The sequence below is a fragment of the Cordyceps militaris genome, assembly GCF_000225605.1.
Source record: "Cordyceps militaris CM01 unplaced genomic scaffold CCM_S00007, whole genome shotgun sequence".
Classification (NCBI taxonomy): Eukaryota; Fungi; Ascomycota; class Sordariomycetes; order Hypocreales; family Cordycipitaceae; genus Cordyceps; species Cordyceps militaris.
This window is the reverse complement of record NW_006271975.1, coordinates 371230-385259: the sequence shown is the minus strand read 5'-3', so window position 1 is coordinate 385259 and position 14030 is coordinate 371230. Positions and strand designations below refer to the sequence as shown.

The window sequence follows — 14030 nt, the reverse complement described above, 5'->3', positions numbered from 1 at the left end:
TATCTATACTAAATAAATTAGAAAAATTAAAAAAAATTAGAAAAATTAAAAAAATTATAAAAGATAATTATATAATTAAACCTTATATTAAAAGGAATCTATATAAATATAATATAAAAAAGAATCTAAGAAGATACCTAAATAAAGTTAGTTTTAATCTAGTATAATAAAGAATTAATTATTAATATTAAAGACTATTAAGCTAAGGTATAGGCTTTAAAGCTAATAAAGGTAGTTATAATAATAAACTAATTCCTTTAAAAGAATACTATAATAGCTACTTATTAGCTTTTATTTATAAATATAGTACTTTTATTCTATTAAGATATAAAAGTATTTATTAATAATATATATTAAATTAAAAATATATTTAAGCTAAAAGTATAGCTATCTTACTATATATACTTAATAGTAATAAAAGGTATATTTCTAGTTAAAATACTAAATAATACTATTAACCTTATTATTATATTTAGAAGAGATTACTAGAAGAGACTAATTTGATTGTTATTTGCTTTATTTTATTGTGTTAGAATACACCTTGATTCCAATAGATATCATCAAGCATAAGACCTTATATTCGCATAGAAACAGAGTAAGCGTTGTTAGATCTCCTCCTCTAGAGAGCCCTGGATCACATATGCCAGGAGAAGTTTGCCAAGCAACTCCATGTGCTTGTCACGAGCCACCATAAAAGGCCCTTGCTGGTCCATTTTCAGAAAACCCTCGTCATTTTTGATATCCTCGTCCTCCTGTGTCGTGTCTGTCCAGTCACAGATATAGCGAACGTACGCTGGACGAAACGAGGCGACGGTGCAAAACACTTCGTCCTTATCCTGCGACAGCAGCAGGCGCCGGTACATGCGCTCCGGGGGGGCCGTCCTCGCGTCCGCGGGCGGGAACTGCGAGATCCACGCCGCCATCTGCGCCGTCTCCTGCATGGAGACGGCGCTGTTGACCTTGATGCTATCATTGCGATTGTACGGCTTGACCTCGACAATAGAGACGTTATCCCCCCCGACGGTATAGGTTCCGTCCACGCGCGCCTCAAACACCTTTTCAGCATTACGGTCACGTACACAAAACGGCTGCCGGTATAGTGACCACTTGCCCTGGGCCTCGTTAAAAGTGAGTGTAAGTACGTTAAGTAGGAGAATAAGGGCTGTGTTGACAATCTGCTCGTCCTGAACCGCGCGGTTCTTTTCCGGGTCATCCCATTCCGGGTCCGGGTTTGAAGAGTAGTTGGACTCAGTTCTTTCGCGCCATTCAGCACCGCTAATCGCAAGGGACGTCATGCCCGCGGTGAGCTTCTCTGGCGTCGATGGGACAACCGGCAGGGAATCGTCCGGTGCGGAGGTATCCCCGATCCAGTCCGGGATAATGTGCTGCCGCTCTGGTCCCGGTGCATCACCCACGCCGACGCCGGCCGGTGGCTGGGCGTCTGGTCCCGGTGCATCACCCACGCCGACGCCGGCCGGTGGCTGGGCGTCTGGTCCCGGTGCATCACCTGCGCCGACGCCGGCTGGTGGCTGGGCGTCTGGTCCCGGTGCATCACCTACGCCGCCACCGGCCGATGGCTGGGCGGGACTACCAGAAGCTGAATCCGTAGGTGCGGGAGCATAGTTGACCGGCTTCCGAGGTCGTAGCTTCATAGGCGAGTTGTTGACCTTATCAATGCCTCCACAGTCCGGGGTTGTTTTCACTTCAGTGCAGAGATGCTGATAGTATCGTACTAGTCCCGTAGACCCCTGGGGAAATATTGTATTATCTCTATAGATAAGTTAATAAAATATAAGAAATTAGAAGATTAGAAAGAAGGATATAACTACCGAATCGACGCTAGATAATACGCCCAGTCACTAGACCTAGATAGTAGGTCTTGGGCAACCTGCATGTTCTTGGGGCGTAAGTACGTGGAAAAGGCTGGCGGGCGAGTAGTGGACCGGGTAGAGCCTAATTCCGCGTAACTCCAAAGCGTTCGAAGAAGCAAGTACTGGGGCAACTCTATCTTTGATGCTGACTGGGCTGCTGCAAAATTGTGGATAGTGCCATAGGCCTGTTGATCTTCGACGTTATCAACCCACTGTTTGAAGTTCGCGGGCAGTGTAGCAGCTATAATTCGAGCCGCTGGAGCCAGACCTGTTTGATCCTTTTGAGCCGCGGCCATTTCAGCTATGCAAAAGAAGACCAAGATAACGAAGATAACGAAGATAATAAAGATAACAAAGATGTCGTAAATAAGACGAACAAAGATGGATAAGGAAAATCATGAATGTTAAGAAAAAACAGTAGAAACAAGAGTTACTAGCCAGACCGACTATTCACGTGATTACCCCTCTATTCCAGAAAGGTTAGTCTATTACAGTACTTATCAAACAGCGCTGTTACGCACCAAACCCTAAGTACCATACTAGCAATAGTTATAGCCCCTTTTTTTCCCTTATCGTCACCGTTTAACGCCACAACTTGACTCCTTTAACATCTCTTTCCGCCATAATAAATTACTCTAAGGGCGAGCAAATTCCGCCGCCGCCGGCTTTATTAACATACGAATCAATTTTAAAGCGAATTAAGCGAATTAAGGGCTGCCGGGAGGCCCTAAGGCGGCCGTCCTCAAGAGAGTGTGTGTGTCGCTGCGTGGCGGGGTAGTCACTTGATAAATAAAATCCATCGTTTTGAAGGTACTTCTATTTGTATGTGAATTACACGTAAAACCATATACCTTGGTCAGCCCCATTTTTCTGGAATCACGTGGACAGTCCGTCTAGCAGGATGAGTCGGATGAGTCGTGTCATCCATCATCCAACACCCAACATTCCATCACTTGTGCGTGTACGCCCCCTATTCGCCCAGCACCACTGTCGCGTGATCCTGCTGTGGATTTCCTTCACCGCTGTCGCTGGTACCAGCTCTACCACCTCTACCAAAAATGTTGGCCGCCGCCCATCTTCGCGATTCCCGAAAAGGCATTCAGAAAAAGGATGCGCTTGAGCAATGCATGTGGGACATGATTAGGCGTCGCATCGACCCCCTCACTAAGTCCTCTGCCCACCGTATCAGCCCCGAGCAGCTGCGCGCTGAGTGGAACATCGTCGTTCAGAAACTTGATCTTGATACCGGCCGGCCGGACCACGGCGAGACCTTTATCCAACCCATCCCTATCCATCAGATCGACAGCTGGATCAAGGAATTCCGGCCCTTAGAATACCCCTCTAGAAGGCCGTATGACTATGACTTGTTTGACATCTATGATCGAGTCGAAGACGCCGGCGAGGGAAAGGAGATTTCGCGAGGCATATCCCGCATGGTTAAAAATTATACAATGAGGAGCCATTCCTGTGGGTGCGGCTTCATATTATGGAATAAGACAAACTGGCGCGAATGCTTGTAAGTCCAGACTCTTGCGTCACGGCTGCGGCCAGGCTGAAGCTAACAGTGTGTATAAAGACCTACTACGGATCGTCTTTCCTTCAGGTCGGAGAAGCACAACTGGTACGTCAGCACGATAATATACCAGCGTAACCCCGCTCTTGGCAACCGCTATATCAGCCCTACGCTCCCGCATATAAGCTGCTTTCTCCACGACGACGAGATGCTCCAAGATGACGGGTCCCTATCCCACGCCGAGCTTAACACTATCATGATATTAGCGTTGCAGCAGGCGAGTCATTGCACTTATCGCCACGCTGCCGTTATTCCAGTAGGTGTTCCGAAGCTTCTGCCTAACGAGTTAGTCTCGCTAATATCCCCTAAGATTGTCGTATTTTCCTGCGCTGGACGCCACCTCCGCATTGTTCAGGCCTGCATCGACTTTAAGCACTATCACTTCGACATACGCTGCTCAGAGATTCTCAACTTCAACGAGGGAGGCATACGCGGCACTGACGAAAACCTGCGGCGCTTCTATACCCTCCTTGGCTGGGTGCTTGGTGAACCTGTTGGAAATGTTGAGAAATCGCAAAGTCTCAGCTAGGACAAAGTTAACGGAGCGATGCTTGTATAAAGTGGTACTCGTGAAGCACGGTAAGCCATCCTAATGTAGTAATTTCAGTGTTCCTGGACCGCTAGTTTAATGTGCAGTTGGTCATGTCCGTCCGAGCATTGCGCGTAGTTTCCCGAGTCACTCCAGCGTGTGCCAAGCGAGCCCTGCATCGCTGCAGCCTGCCAGCTCCTTTTTAAAGTCTCTCATACACCTGCAGATTCTACAACGAATCACTTCGCCTAGAAAAGTTTCCGGGGTGTAGGGCGTTTGCTGGTAGTTAAAAACCCCCCCGTCGTCAATCAGGCAGCCGTAATCAACCGCGCCGTGCGGGCGCACGGCGCGGAGAGCGCCCCAATAACAAGCCCAGTCGTCCGGGTGATTGCAAATCCTCCACTAGCACAAACAGGCAGCCGCTTTTCTTGCTTTCCAGTCCGGGGACAACACGTATCAGTGCACTTGCCAGGCAGCTGTCAAACGAGGGGGGGGGGAGGGGATCACTGCTCCGGGTGACGGCAACCCTTTTGCTCTTGACGGAGTCAGCGCCCCGATGAAAAGTATTAAAAAGCACGCGAGCCGCCCCTCGTAAATCCGGCAGCAAGCCAAGCTGCTGCATCCTCATTGTCTACACTTGTCTGTCCGATGAAGCAGGAAGCGCAAGAAAAGCCCGGCGCCGCCACGGCGGGCACCTCGACACCCGCTCTGGCCCTGCCGGACGCGGAGAAGCAGCAGCCAGAGGAACAAGCGCCGGCTGCAAGCCTGACGCTCCATGGAGCGCGGCTGTGGCTCATTCTCGCCGTCTTGTGTCTGAGTATCTATCTCCTGGCACTGGAGCTCACGATGCTGTCGACCGTCGTCCCGACGCTGACGGACGAGTTTGGTACTGTTGCCGACATCTCCTGGTACGAGGCAGCATACGTTCTTCCCCTGTGAGTTGCTCTTCACTTCTTACGCTATTGCGAGTGATGATGAGAAGAAACGGCTGTTAATCAATTTTTATTTTTTTTATTTTTCTTTTCTACTAGGTGTGTCTTGATGCCCGTCGTCGCCAAGTTGTATGACCAGTTCCGCATCAAACACGTCTATCTCGCCTGCATGCTTTTTTTTGAACTCGGTCTCGTCATCTGCGCCGTTGCAGAGTCCAGTCGCGTCTTTATCCTCGGACGCGCGCTCAACGGTCTTGGCGCGTCTGGGCAGTTCAACGGCTGCATCATCGTCCTGAGCAGCGTGTGCGACGCCAGTATCCGCCCGCTTGCCACATCCCTAGTAATGTCCATGCTGCCCATAGGGTCGATGACGGGGCCGATTATTGCTGGAGTCGTGACTGCACGAATTGGTTGGCGTTGGTGTAAGTGCCGCTCGCTGCTGCGTCCTTTCTCACACTCCATTCCATCCTCTCCTCTTATTCATTTCACGTACGCTTCCTTCATTTCACTGACGTACATTAGGTTTCTGGATACTCGTACCCATGGGGGCCGGCGTCATCATCATCTTCGCCATTGTCAAAATAGCAGAGCAGAGCGAGAAGCCCGCATTTCGCGAGGGCCTTCAGAGACTGCCACGTACGCTCGACCCCGTTGGCTTCCTCCTCTTCGCCGGCAGCGTCACCATGTTCCTGCTAGCCCTAACATGGGGTGGAAACAAGGCGTCTTGGTCGTCTGCCACCATCATCGGCCTACTTTGCGGCGCCTTGGTCACGATATTCGTGTTTTGCGCGTGGACGTGGCGCCAAGGCGACAAGGCCCTGATGCCGACCTCTAGCCTGACGCAGCGCTCAGTCTATGTTAGCTGCATCGTGATATTCCTCCAGGGTGGCGCCTCGCAGGCAACGCCGTTTTTTTTACCACTCTGGTTTCAGGCGATCAAAGGCGACAATCCTAGTCAAAGCGCTATTCACCTACTGCCATCGCTGGCTACTTCGGTGGTCGCCATGCTTTGTTATGGCGCGCTGGTAAGCAAGCTGCGCTACATTCCTCCTTGGGCCATCGCAGGCAGTCTTGTGGCGGGTGTTGGCTCAGGCCTCTGCACGACCCTGGCCCCCAACACCTCTGTCGGTAAATGGGTTGGTTTTCAGATCATTACTAGTATTGGCCGTGGTGTGGCGCTTCAAGCGGTACGTATCAACGTTCATTGCCATTATGTAACTGCTAACACCCTGGTTTTTTGCACCAGCCAATCACCGCTGTCCAGGAATATGTTCCTATCCAGCACCACGCCGTCTCGATTTCGATTCTTAGTCTCTTCCTGCAGCTTGGCATTGCTGTTTCTGTCTCATCTTGCCAGACCATTTTCAACAATCGACTCCCTGCACTCCTTCAGCGCTATGCTCCGGGGGTGGACATCACCATGATCGTGGAGGCTGGTGCCACCAAGGCACGCCACTTTGTCGAGCCAGCGCAGTTACCAGGATTTCTCTACGCCTATAACAAGGCTGTGACTTCAGTTTTTGTATGTCTCCAACTGCAGGGCTTATTTTCTCACTGCTAATTCTTTCCCCGCCAATAGTTCTTCCCTATGGCGGCCTGTCTTGTTGCATGCCTTGCGAGCTGCGCCTTGGAATGGAAACCAGTCAAGGCCCAGGATAAGTCGAAAGACACATAGTTGGTAAACATCATACCCTTACTACCCGCGGCTGCGCACCCAACCATTTCTGTCAGCCGTGCTGCCGCTTCGGGTCAGAGGCAAGAAGCTACCGCATAACATCTATCGCATCAAAGGAAAGCCCATCACACAGATTTCATTCTCAACTCAATGCCATTCGTACTATAGACGTTAAGGTATCTTTAATTTACAAGATAGGTTATAGAGCCAATCATTCAGCCAATACAAACCATTTGACTGAACCCTGGTACGCAAGAGCACCGTGTCGGTAGACACTAATAATGCTTGATCCAAGCTTGGCGAGCAGACCTCCCCACCGTCACAATCGTACTATAAGCATTGTAGGGGATAAAAGGAGCGATTACACAATATTTCCAGGCGTCAGTACCTGTGCGGAACTTGCATCAACTGTTGAACCCGCAATGTATCACAGACAGAATGGATCAGCCTGCAGTACCGGCACATACGCAACCCTGCTGCATAGCTGAGAAGGAGGGCAAAAACATCACATACAAAGTGAAATATTGTATAATTCTATTTTGTAGGCTGTCTAGGTTGTAGTTGCATCCACATGATGGATTATAGGTATGTATGTAATGTTTATTCTCCCCTCGACTCTGTGTCGTTTGCTGAGCGCCGTCGAGCTAGCGTTGCGCAGTTGTCTCGCTTCTCATTCGCAATGGAGAATCGGACATGCGCTTCTCCACGGAGAATGACTTAAACGCTTGTCGGTGGGGATCGCGTCATGCGCTCCCTCAAAGCGATAACAACTTGTTTCAACAAAAACACTAGATCTATTAGCAAAATAATGGTCAAAGGAGACAGGGAAGCGTACTCAAGGGAGCAAGCCCCAAGAAGCCCAAGCAGTACAGAGCGACAGCCTCTTTTGATCCAACAAAGTCGGGATTGAGCCAGAAAAAAGGGTAGCAGCCCGTCAAGTGGCCCCCAAGCGCTGCCCAGGGTAGGTACAAGCCTGACATGGAGACTAGTCCGAGAACATGTGAGCCGAGAGACTACACAGTTAGCTTTAGCAACTTCTACAAGCTTTCAATCATACCTGTGGTGTCTTGATACTATTGAAGAAGATTGTCTCGATAAGCATGGTGATGGCAGGCGTGGTGTACAAGGTGAACATGGCAAACGACTTGAACCAGCCCTCTCCAAGCAAATCCGTGATTGGTCCTCCAACCATGGTAGCCTGTGGATTGTGTGGACGCGTCACAAGCCAGTACAAAGCAGCACTCATGAAAGCAAAAACCGTGGTTGTCGTGTAGAAGAAATGGAACCAAAATTGCTTGCGCGGGCTGCCGAGATTTGACGGCAGAGAAAAGGCGCGGACAGCCAAAGACTCGACCCCCTTCGTAAATCTCTCGCCATCAGGATAGTATAGATGGGTAAATGCCCACCCAAATACGATCAAATGGAAGACGACAGCGAGGACATAGGCGATAGTGCCAAAGTGAAAGGCGAGAAACCAGATTGAATGATCGCGGAACTCGGTAAACTTGAACCAGTATGCCCCGACACCGGTGCTGGTGAGGAAGGCTAGGGCGAGGCCACGGAGATTGACGAGGCGACGCTGGGGCATCCAGTTCCACGGCGAGTGGCAGGCTCGAAGATGCGGGGCCTATACATTGTCAGCTTGGGAAATCTTCAGGGTTCGAGTTTGTTAAGTTACATGATCTTGCACACGATGCGGCACAGGAAAAGGAAGAGGGCCATTGAGAGGGCGGGGGAGCAGAGGCGTGGTGTCTCGCGCCATCTTGGGGGGGCGAAGAGGCGCTGCCAGAAAGGCTGGAGGTACTAGGGCGGCTGTGTGCACCGACCGACCCGTCTTGACAATAGCGAGATGGTGATGTTGTTGGGAGGAGGGCTGGGCTCGGTCTAGCGATGACAGCGAACTGATGAGAGTCGAAATGGAAATGTAATGATGCTTGGGGGGAGAGAAGAAGATGCAAACGGGACGACTTTCCTGTGCAGTCAGTTTTGTTTGGTTTGGCAGCTGTTGGCCGGCAGGTGCTGCACTTTCCCATGGTAAGGCAGTCGCCAAATACTATCTTGCTTTTTCTTATTATTTTCTTACTTCTTATTGATTTCGTTATTTTTCTAGCTCTATTTACTCTTTCTTCCTCTTTTTTATCTTCTTAGACTTAGGACCCCTTGGGGTTTTATTCCCTTTCTTCCTTTTTTTATGTAGTTAATGCCCATCCATCTGTCACATCTGTCACCGGCCGTCGAGGACAGCGACGACCTGGTCCGTGCGCTCTCGTAGAACACCTTGTCCTAAAGACACAGCAACAACCCGCCCAGGCAATCAAGCTCCTTGTTACGCGCCGCTATCTCTCCCTCCCGTCCCTCCGATTACGAACCAAAACGACATTTCAATATATTCAGCGGTCGAGAACACACCTGCCATGTTTTCCAGCCTCGGAAACCCGCGCCAGGCGGCCGGGCAGGTGCTCAACTTTGCCCTGATCCTGTCTTCGGCGTTCATGGTATGCGACTGCGCACACGAGCGCAGCAACGAGCATGGATCCATTCTAACACGGGGTCTCCTAGATGTGGAAGGGCCTCTCCGTCGTCAGCGACTCGCCCTCGCCGATTGTTGTCGTCCTCTCGGGCAGCATGGAGCCCGCCTTTCAACGCGGCGACCTGCTGCTCCTCTGGAACCGCAACCTGCTCACAGAGACGGCCGTGGGCGAGGTCGTCGTCTACAACGTCAAGGGAAAGGATATTCCTATTGTGCACCGTGTTGTGCGCAAGTTTGGGTCTGGGTGCGTGCCTCTACCAGCTTCACCACGACCACACCACTAACATCTCGCAGGGACAAGGCACAGCTCCTCACCAAGGGCGACAACAATGCCGGCGACGATACCGAACTCTATGCCCGCGGGCAGGACTACCTCGAGCGTCAGGACATAATCGGCAGCGTCGTTGGCTACATACCGTTTGTTGGCTATGTGACGATTATGCTGTCGGAGCACCCCTGGATGAAGACGGCCATGCTGGCCATCATGGGTCTACTGGTCGTTTTACAAAGAGAATAATGTGTTCATGTGTTGAGTCAATTCCCAGGGCATCGCGGGCAATAAAATGGCTGTCTTGGACTTTTCTTGCAGTGAACTTGCAATGTGCGAGCCTTTCCCAGTGATATGTACCTCCCTCGCGGCGGTGACGTATCATCAAAGCCTTGGTCTAAACAGTCCACCACCTTTATACACGATTCTACATACTTTGAGGTCGCAGCGCTTCGACCAATTGAAACATAATTTGCATAGCCAGAAACCCGCCCAACTACCCTCGAACTACGACTCAGTTGAGCGCCGAAGCAGCCTTGAGAAAGATGGCCACCGCCGGGTAGATGCTGAACTGGAAGATGATGGTGCGCAAGTAGCTCAGGGAGCGCCTTGACGTCACGACATACAGGTAGTTGTACACCAGGCGGCACCCGACATGGATAACCGTGTATCTCGCCATTTCCTCCTGCGGCACCTTGGCCAGCGTTCCCAGAATCTGTCCTCACAAGTCAGCCTTTGTTTCCAGAACACACCCACCTCCTCCAAAAGTACGCACCACCGCAGCGGCCCAGACAGCCCACCACTCAAAGCCGTTCTGCTGCGCCGACTGGCCGCGCAGAATCATGTTCTCGACGCCCGACAGCTTCTTGCCCGACGCGGCCTTTGCATTCAGGCGCGCCACAAACGCGCGCGGGTTCTCGTTGGACCAGCCGCCCTGCACCTTGTTGACCTCGGCCTTGTAGATGGTGTACCAGTGCGGCAGCGCGGCGATGAGCAGCGTCAGCGGGAGCGAGCCAATGGCCAGGCTGGCCTCGCCGTTGATGAATGGGGTAAGGAAGGACATGATTTTGAGTTTAATAGGTAGAAAGAGGAAATGAGTTGAGATTTGGGGAGCAATGATGCTGTGAGGAGATCGGAGCTGGGCGTATATTTTATTTTTTTTGGTTCCTGGGCGGCTTCGGCTAGTCGCAGCCAGGGCTCGGCCGGGATCCCCCACATCCGGCCGGGAGGGGAGCATCGGTCCAATGTTTCCTCCGCAGGCGCGGCGCGACAATGACACGTGCCATTGTTTGCTTGTGCTGCTAATTTGGCGGTTTATGCTACTATAGCCCGACGATCTTGATTATCGCTTTCTGCGTCAGTGGCCCATCCCCGCAGAGGCAATTGGCGGGTTTCGGCTCGTCGCACAGCACGCCCAGCAGTGCGGTGCTCTTTGACCCCCGCGCCGGCTAATGTAACTACATGTATGTACCTAGAGTGTCTGTTGAAGGTGGCGGGAACCGCGGCTGCCAATTATAGTCCTGACCGAGAGACGAGACTCGGCCAACAGTGTGCCAATACCCAAAGTAAAAGCCATCATTGCAAATTAGCTGTCTCTATGGGCACTATCGAGTACTACCTCCAAACAGCGCAGACATGTTTAAGTCGAGTGCGGTGCCCTAAATAATCGAACACTCTACTTCAAAAGCACCGTCGTCCGTCTCAACAAAGAATTTCCCTCCGTCGCCGTCACCCAAATAGCCTGGCCAGGTTGGCTGGTCGGCTTCATAAAAATGTCGCTTTGACGGTACGTAGTTAGTGTAGACCACTATACGATGTGATGAGCACTTACAAGCAGGCGGCAATATCTCAAGTACACGCCGCCAAAGAACAGAACCTTCCGCTCGCGGCCCTATAGATCTGATGTTAGCATTGCTGCATGTATGAACGGCGACGTCGAATGCTCACATCAATGGTCGGGTGCTCCCAGCCCCCAGTCGAGCCTCCGCGATGATACTCGACGGACGCGGCCGCGCCGCCAGCTTCTGGAACACTCCAATTGACTCCAATCGTCACCTTGTTATCCATGTTTGTCCAGGCCTTCATGTAGACGTCCCGGGCAGACCAAGTGCTGGTCATCACGTAGAGGCCATGCGTGGCGACATCTCCATGCCTCTGCAAGATGCGCTTTGCATTGGCCTTGGCCCATCTTCGGAACGGATCGTAGTGAGGATACGCCGTCTGCCGCACATTGTCACCGCAGAGCAGAAGTGCTGCGAAATCAGACCTGGTACTATAACTGTAGATGGCAGAGCACTCAATAGGAATACCAGCCGCCACGCCTGCATCGACACCGACAGTGGTTTCACTGACAGTGTCCGTGTACTTGGGCCCCCAAGTGTGGAAAGAAGGCCGCTGGAGGCGCACAGCTTCAGAGAAGCTTGTTAAATTGGCCGCGCTCAATTCATCCGGACTATTTAGGTCCACAATCTTTCTCCAATTTCCGCTGTGATCGATGTAGCCGCACACTCCAGGCCGCGCTTGGTCGTAGACATCGGAGGGTGGTCGAAAGAACCCGTAGCCGATGCCCCATGTCATCATCGCCCTAGAGTAGCGCTGGTGCTGATTTGAGACCATTTTTTACTGATGATGAAACAAATTGTAAGTAGGAAAGTAAATACACGAGCGATTTCCTGGAGCTCGCCTCGATCTGCTGTGAGGGGCAGACGAACTCGCCCTCGACAACGGTATAGAGTGCGGCTGACTAGAGCTCCGTTGGGCAATTAGGCAGGACGTCAGGCTGGAAGGCAACGCTGACTCCTAGATGTGCGAGGGATCAGGCTTATAATAAGAAGCCAGCAAGGCTCTGCAGCCGAGTGCGCCACCTTGGGCAAGGGTGCAAAGGTGCCGGCCGAAAAGGCGGCGCTGGATCGGAGAGGTTCGCAAATGCATGTGAGCAACCTGCATACAGCCACGACCAATCGGATACCCAGCATTAAATAGAGAGCTGCAGAGGTATCCGCCATATCACCTGTCTTGTCTGGTCGTTCATTGCTTGCCATTTCTTCCCCGCTTCCCCTCCTCGGGACCTTGCACTATGGTTCTGAGCCGTTGCGGTATATATATCCGAAACATTACAATCCAGCTTGGGCTTATCAGTGCGACACTATGGCTACCCTGAATTACCGAGCTTACACGGGTGTTCATGGGTTTTTCATGTCTTGGGAGGATCAGGATGCCAACAGTCCCATCACGCAGCAGCTTTGTGACCTGAAAAAGGCTTTTCAGGATTTGTATGAGTTCAACATTCAGCACTACAGGATTCCGGTGGAGAAGTGCTATAGAGCAGTTGACCGACGCCTAGCCTCGTTTGTTGATGCACATGATGGTGAAGGGAAGCTGTTGATCTTCTACTACCGCGGCCATGCTACAACGGCGGACCATGAGCTCTTCAGTTTCAAGTTGTCAGTCCTTTTTGTGACCTGGTGTGTGTTTGACGCACGGCACGCTAATAGCTACTCCAGGCGCGACGGAGATTTGGACGAGGTTCCGTGGGACGTTGTCAAGAACAAACTTACTGTGCAGGTCGACGCCGATGTACTGATAATCCTCGATTGTTGCTACGCCTCTGCTGCCGCAACCTTGAGCAAGGCCGACTCTAGGCGGCAGTCTGGAGGCTCAGTGATGCTAATAGCTTCTTCGGCAGTAGCTGAAGAATCTACCATGAGTGGAGACCACACCTTTACCAAAAATCTCATCGAGGAACTCCGGGAGAGTCATATGGCCCCCATCGATATATCCGAACTGTTCAACAATCTCCGGCGCCGCTGCATTAATTTGAAGCACATTAATCGTAATAGAGAAAGCTTTATCAAGATTCCGGTCCTCCATAACATCTCACCAAAGGTTCCCAAGCTCATCTGGCTCTTCAAAACAACAGACGATCCGGCCGCTCGAGGTCAGCCCCCTCGGGCCCCAAGGCCCCATTGCTCACCGCCAGGACCAACTCCAGGATACTCGGGGAGTGTGGTGCATCCATCGGGGTCATTTCAGGTTGAGAGGGGTAGGAGACCTGAGCGCTGGCAGAAGAGTACTGCACCACCTTCTACTACACCCTGGCCTAGTGAATCGGTTGCATATCACCCGAGATATCATTCAACACGTGATCAACGGGATAGATAGACTGATTCTTTGACTCTTTCTCCTCTGGAACAAGGACACTGACGTCCATGGGTGCGTAACGCAACTCAATGAGGCCAGCAGACTCTGCTAACATGAGGTGATTATCTGTGCATCGAAGCTCTATGAACGTGGCTATTGACGCAGCGAAGTGCGAAGGTTTCTCTATTGACTCGAGTGCTCCGAGACTGAGTGATAGTGAGCTGAGATTTACGGATGGGGGCACGCCGGTATTAGGGCGAAGATTGAATAGCTTCCAAAGAGGACACGACTGTGATCAGGGAACACTGCGAGACTTCTGTGGCTGTCAGTGCGATGCTGCGGTTCAATGCGTGGGAGTACGTCTGCAGCGTTGCTTCTCATTTTGGTGATGTGATCCAAGGGTCAAGTCGAGATAGAAGGCTTCGGTATTGGGATCGCGCTGGTGTTCGTTGAGCTAAAGCAAAGGAATATCGGTACGCATTTCTTGTTCGCATCTATGGAACTCGAGGGAT

At 51.3% G+C, this 14030-nt stretch overlaps 7 protein-coding genes across 7 annotated transcripts; 3 read left to right on the top strand and 4 right to left on the bottom strand.

Annotated features, from left to right (window-relative positions):
- Positions 1 to 605: 605 nt before the first annotated feature.
- Positions 606 to 1652, bottom strand: CCM_08343 (uncharacterized protein; the record flags this gene model as incomplete). Its single annotated transcript, XM_006673482.1, has 1 exon — positions 606 to 1652. One exon carries the CDS (start codon positions 1650 to 1652, stop codon positions 606 to 608), a length of 1047 nt encoding a protein of 348 aa, XP_006673545.1.
- Positions 1653 to 2929: 1277 nt separating this feature from the next.
- On the top strand, positions 2930 to 6587 carry CCM_08342 (MFS transporter, putative; the record flags this gene model as incomplete). The annotated part of the gene is made up of 11 exons (XM_006673481.1): positions 2930 to 3338; positions 3368 to 3387; positions 3448 to 3492; positions 3651 to 3700; positions 3755 to 4023; positions 4548 to 4908; positions 5005 to 5327; positions 5428 to 5541; positions 5971 to 6092; positions 6152 to 6427; positions 6549 to 6587. 11 exons carry the CDS (start codon positions 2930 to 2932, stop codon positions 6585 to 6587), a joined length of 2028 nt encoding a protein of 675 aa, XP_006673544.1.
- Positions 6588 to 7297: 710 nt separating this feature from the next.
- CCM_08341 (uncharacterized protein) lies at positions 7298 to 8342 on the bottom strand (the record flags this gene model as incomplete). Its single annotated transcript, XM_006673480.1, has 4 exons — positions 7298 to 7374; positions 7416 to 7593; positions 7638 to 8207; positions 8259 to 8342. 4 exons carry the CDS (start codon positions 8340 to 8342, stop codon positions 7298 to 7300), a joined length of 909 nt encoding a protein of 302 aa, XP_006673543.1.
- A 652-nt stretch (positions 8343 to 8994) lies between these two features.
- On the top strand, positions 8995 to 9627 carry CCM_08340 (microsomal signal peptidase 18 kDa subunit; the record flags this gene model as incomplete). Its single annotated transcript, XM_006673479.1, has 3 exons — positions 8995 to 9075; positions 9140 to 9354; positions 9405 to 9627. 3 exons carry the CDS (start codon positions 8995 to 8997, stop codon positions 9625 to 9627), a joined length of 519 nt encoding a protein of 172 aa, XP_006673542.1.
- A 265-nt stretch (positions 9628 to 9892) lies between these two features.
- Positions 9893 to 10441, bottom strand: CCM_08339 (uncharacterized protein; the record flags this gene model as incomplete). Its single annotated transcript, XM_006673478.1, has 2 exons — positions 9893 to 10093; positions 10154 to 10441. The coding sequence occupies 2 exons, from the start codon at positions 10439 to 10441 to the stop codon at positions 9893 to 9895; spliced, it is 489 nt and encodes a 162-aa protein (XP_006673541.1).
- A 595-nt stretch (positions 10442 to 11036) lies between these two features.
- Positions 11037 to 11994, bottom strand: CCM_08338 (uncharacterized protein; the record flags this gene model as incomplete). The annotated part of the gene is made up of 3 exons (XM_006673477.1): positions 11037 to 11156; positions 11210 to 11269; positions 11326 to 11994. The coding sequence occupies 3 exons, from the start codon at positions 11992 to 11994 to the stop codon at positions 11037 to 11039; spliced, it is 849 nt and encodes a 282-aa protein (XP_006673540.1).
- Positions 11995 to 12525: 531 nt separating this feature from the next.
- CCM_08337 (uncharacterized protein) lies at positions 12526 to 13539 on the top strand (the record flags this gene model as incomplete). Its single annotated transcript, XM_006673476.1, has 2 exons — positions 12526 to 12842; positions 12882 to 13539. The coding sequence occupies 2 exons, from the start codon at positions 12526 to 12528 to the stop codon at positions 13537 to 13539; spliced, it is 975 nt and encodes a 324-aa protein (XP_006673539.1).
- Between the last annotated feature and the right edge of the window lie 491 nt (positions 13540 to 14030).